The sequence below is a fragment of the Grampus griseus genome (genome assembly GCF_964374135.1).
Source record: "Grampus griseus genome assembly, chromosome: 4".
Taxonomy (NCBI): Eukaryota; Metazoa; Chordata; class Mammalia; order Artiodactyla; family Delphinidae; genus Grampus; species Grampus griseus.
Window position 1 is genome coordinate 47,776,951 of NC_138997.1, and position 4,288 is coordinate 47,781,238.

At 38.8% G+C, this 4,288-nt stretch overlaps 1 protein-coding gene across 1 annotated transcript; it reads right to left on the reverse strand.

Moving 5' to 3' along the window:
* Window positions 1-3,219: 3,219 nt before the first annotated feature.
* Window positions 3,220-4,003, reverse strand: PPBP (pro-platelet basic protein; the record flags this gene model as incomplete). The annotated part of the gene is made up of 3 exons (XM_082653345.1): window positions 3,220-3,322; window positions 3,449-3,584; window positions 3,883-4,003. The coding sequence occupies 3 exons, from the start codon at window positions 4,001-4,003 to the stop codon at window positions 3,220-3,222; spliced, it is 360 nt and encodes a 119-aa protein (XP_082509471.1).
* Between the last annotated feature and the right edge of the window lie 285 nt (window positions 4,004-4,288).

Sequence of the window (4,288 nt, forward strand, 5' to 3'; positions counted from 1 at the left end):
ACGGGCCCAGCCACTCCGCGGCATGTGGAATCTTCCCGGACCGGGCCACGAACCCGTGTCCCCTGCATTGGCAGGCGGACCCCCAACCACTGCGCCACCAGGGAAGCCCTAGCAGACCTTTTAATGCTCAGCAGGACCAGATTTCTGCAGGGATATGGAATTTAGTTCCTGGGTCTGGAATGTGCTTTCTCTTACTCTCCCACCACCTGTCTTTTCAGCTGGCTAGTTCTACTCATATTTCTGGTGTCTGCTTAAATATCACCTCCCCACAGGGGCCTTCCCCGACAGCTAAAGCTACTTGTTTTCCCTGTTGTTGTCTTGTAACACCCACTGCTTCTCCTATGTCTCACAGCTCATACAAACACAAATATATGACATACACACACACATGCATATATATCTAAATGTGTTTAAAATGGTTTCTCTTCCTAAATGGAAAGCCCCGTGTGGTGAGATATAGTACTGTCTATCGCTATTCTAGCTCCCTGGCAGGAACTCAGTATAAAGTACTACACTAGTGAAGATGATAAATGTTGAAAATGAGAACGATGAGGCTTTGACGTGTTCATGTGTCTGTTTCTTTGTGTAGTTGGAGCGTACCTCTATATGAACTTGTGGTCGTGATTATTTGTCAGCCTGTCTGCCTCTCCCACCAGACAGTACTCTCTTCAATGGCAAGTCTCTGTGACTTACAGTCTTTGAATATCCAGCATCCGTGCAATGGCTGGTACAGCATGTATAAGTCATACATGTGTATGGAACTGAAACTTGAGATCTCAAATTGGGTTAGCCCAGAGGGAATGGACAGGAGGGGTGGTTTGGCGTATGGATGGGCAACATACTGGATTTGTACAACCTTACCCCACAGATTTCAATATTTGCAGTATAAAGGAACCCAGGGAGTAGTGACAATTCATTCATTCTTTCTCTGCATCTAAATAGAATAATTCAATATGTGCACACAAAAGTAAGAGACATATGCATTATGCCGGAGGTATTAGCCTAGTGTAAAAACGGTGTCATGTCTCAAGAGGTGGCCCTGTTGGATTTCAGTAGGAAACCACTAGAGAAATGAACGAGATGCTGAGCTATTTTAAATTATTGGAGAAAAACTGATCACCACGACTGCAGTCACCATTTACTGCTTTATTTATTACATGTTTATTCGTGTATGTTATTTGTTAACTATTACTTAATAAAAGTATTTATTTTGTAGAGAAAGCGTCTAAGGCATTAAACCTATAATAGTGAGGAGAAAATAAAAGGAAACCTAATAATGCAGAGATTGTGAACTATGTGCTTAATACATGAGTGCTCCCCAAGGTCCATGTGCAGTTTGGGATAGATGAACTGATATCTTCTCCTATAACCATCATAATATGTGCAGTATGCTATTTATGTATCAAGTCCTATTTTCCGTGTCAATAACATTATGTGATATATAATGTAATCTCTTAATTAGAGAAAGAAAAATCAAGCAAAGTGATATGGTATGTGGTTAAGAGCATAGTTTCAAATTGCCACTCTGTCACCTACTTAGTTATCTGATTCTGAGGCAAATTTCCTAATCTCTTTGAACTTCGTTTTTCTTCCCTATAACACTAATGGTAATAATAATAAATACTAACTAACATTGACATATGGGTTATTGTGTGACATTCATTATCTTCAGCACTTTGAATTTATTAACTGTTAATTTCACATCAACTCTATGAGATAAGCAATATTATTATGCCATTTTAGAGATGAAGAAACTTAGGCACAGAGAGGTTATGCAACCTGCCCAAATTTACACAGCTGGCAAGTGGTGGACTAAGTTACCCTCTCTTTAGAGGACGTGCTCTTAACCAGATCCTAGCTATCTTGTAAGAATTATTGAATTCTTTACAATTATTTAATTGTAATGCATGCAGAACAATTATTTTGTCTGGAATATTAATCTTATTATTAATATAACTCATAATATTAATAGTTATTAATAAAGTTTAGCTATTACTATAGTACATTAAAAATAGCACGTATCATCAGCTAGTGACTTTTGTTGGCCATATTGTTAAATACCAAAGTTTAAAAAAATAAAAACATAAGTCTTTTTTCCCTAATAATTCTGTTAAAAGTAATAATATATGACAACAAAGCAATAATAAATTTGATTTTATATTAATATTTCTTTAAGAATAGCATGGGTGTAAATGAAAGAGATTAGACATTAAAGAAAGTTCTGTTGATTGTAAACTAACAGTTAGTAGCCTGGTAAAGCTTAAATTCTCTATCGTGTTTATTTGCAAGGCTGATTCTCATACTGAAATGGTTACCATCTAGATATTTAGTAAATGCAAATACGTACAAACATGTCAAGGTAAAACATTCAACACCAAGTAGAATCTGTGTTGTTATTATTATTATTGAAAATACTATCATAGATTATTAAAAATATATATGATATCATATACCATCATATATTTTTTGCTCTACTGGTATTAAATATATCCACTTTAAAGTAAATAACCACTGCTTACAAGATTCACATTCTACAGCTTTATTTTTAGGATTTGAAGGCTAAAATAAACATTAGAAAAATCTTTCAGAGAATGTTTTGAAACAAGACATCCTAGGACTAAGACAATGAAAAACACTATTAATATATAAAGTGCCTAAATATATTAATAAACATTTATTGAGCAAGTGTTCCATGCTGGGCCCTGTGTGGTTCCTAATATCACTGACCATTATGGAATCATCATGGGCACATCTAGTCTAAGAGTACAGAGGAGCAAGATAAGTTAACATGGCTGTATTTGGAAAGAAATTTTTAAAGAGGAAATGCAAAACACAGTACCACATTTAGCCAAGAGTTAGGGAGTAAACCATGTATTTTGAAACTAGCCTTGCTTACTTTCTTTTTTTATTAACTTTAAAATTTTTAAAGTTACTTTCCATATACAGTTATTACAAAATATTGGCTCTATTCCCCCTGTTGTACAATGCATCCTTGAGCCTATCTTACACCCTAGCCATGCTTACTTTCATTTTCTCTCTGTCATCTATTAATCAGCCATCTCAGAACAAAATGTGACTTTTTGCGACAGAACGGAAAACACATCCAAAGCTTCATACGGTATGACTCGGTATCCTGGATAAATAAGAACTCTAGAAAGCCAAGACCTCAAACTTTTATCCTTCTTGGGAGATAAAATCGTTTGACAGAAAGCAAAAACATTAAGCAGCTGACCCACCATCTTCCAATATTTTCTGGACTATTTTCTTGATTCTGGGAGCTTCTGGGTCCAGACAGATTTTCTTCCCATTCTTCAACATTGCTCTGCAAGAGAGAATAGAATTATCCGAGAGCATCCTGGCACACTATCAGAAGGGATCCAACAGTGTCGGTAGGGATGGAGGTGAAGGGCTTCCCTAGTGAGGCAATACTGCAGAAGCAGAGACTTACATTACTTCGACTTTGGTGCAGTGGGGTCCTGCCCTGATCACTTCCAAACCTTGGATGTTACTGGGATGAATGCCAGAGGTGGTCTTCACACATGAGCAGCGAAGTTCAACGTACAGCCTTCTATCCATACTTTTAGCTAGGGTAGAAGGTGTGATTCTATGAGTGGTCATGATTATCTCAAGGATCTTCCCTATTGATGGGTACCTCTCTCACAAGGCCATTGCGAGTCTGATCGGTAAACCTTTAGTAAAGTACCCTAGCAGAATTCCTGGCACATGAGTGCATCGCCTCCATTTACAGTTATTCATATAATGCCTTTCTCTAGTCCCAGGAGCACCAGGACAGTCCATCCCCCAGATACAGCTGCAGCAGAAGCAGCCTCAGGTGCAGGGAAACAGAGACTCAACCTTCAGCTTTCCCTAAGTTTCTCTTACGTTCTCCAGTGGTGGAGGGAACCAGCGTGGTCAGGAGCAGTGACATCGGCAGCAACACCTGCAGGACAGGAAGTGGGATGGCCCTGGTACAGGAGGAGGTGGTGCTGCCCCTGAGGCTCATGGCAGAAAAGACTGAGTTAGAGCTGTTAGCCTGGGAGTCTGCAGCTAAGTCGCTTTCACAGTCTCCTGCTGTCTTTTATACACACTCCCTCAAGGCCAGTAAGGAGAAAAAGGATAGGGATGGGGGAAGTGAGGGTGTGTGGTAATATATGTGTAAGAGTGGTCAAGTTGTGCCCAACCCAGATAAATGCCAGGCGAGTCAAATTCCTGCTAAATTTCATTTTAAGCATCCCTGCACACTCTCACTCCCCCCTTCTCAATATCCATCTCCCTTACACATATTTAA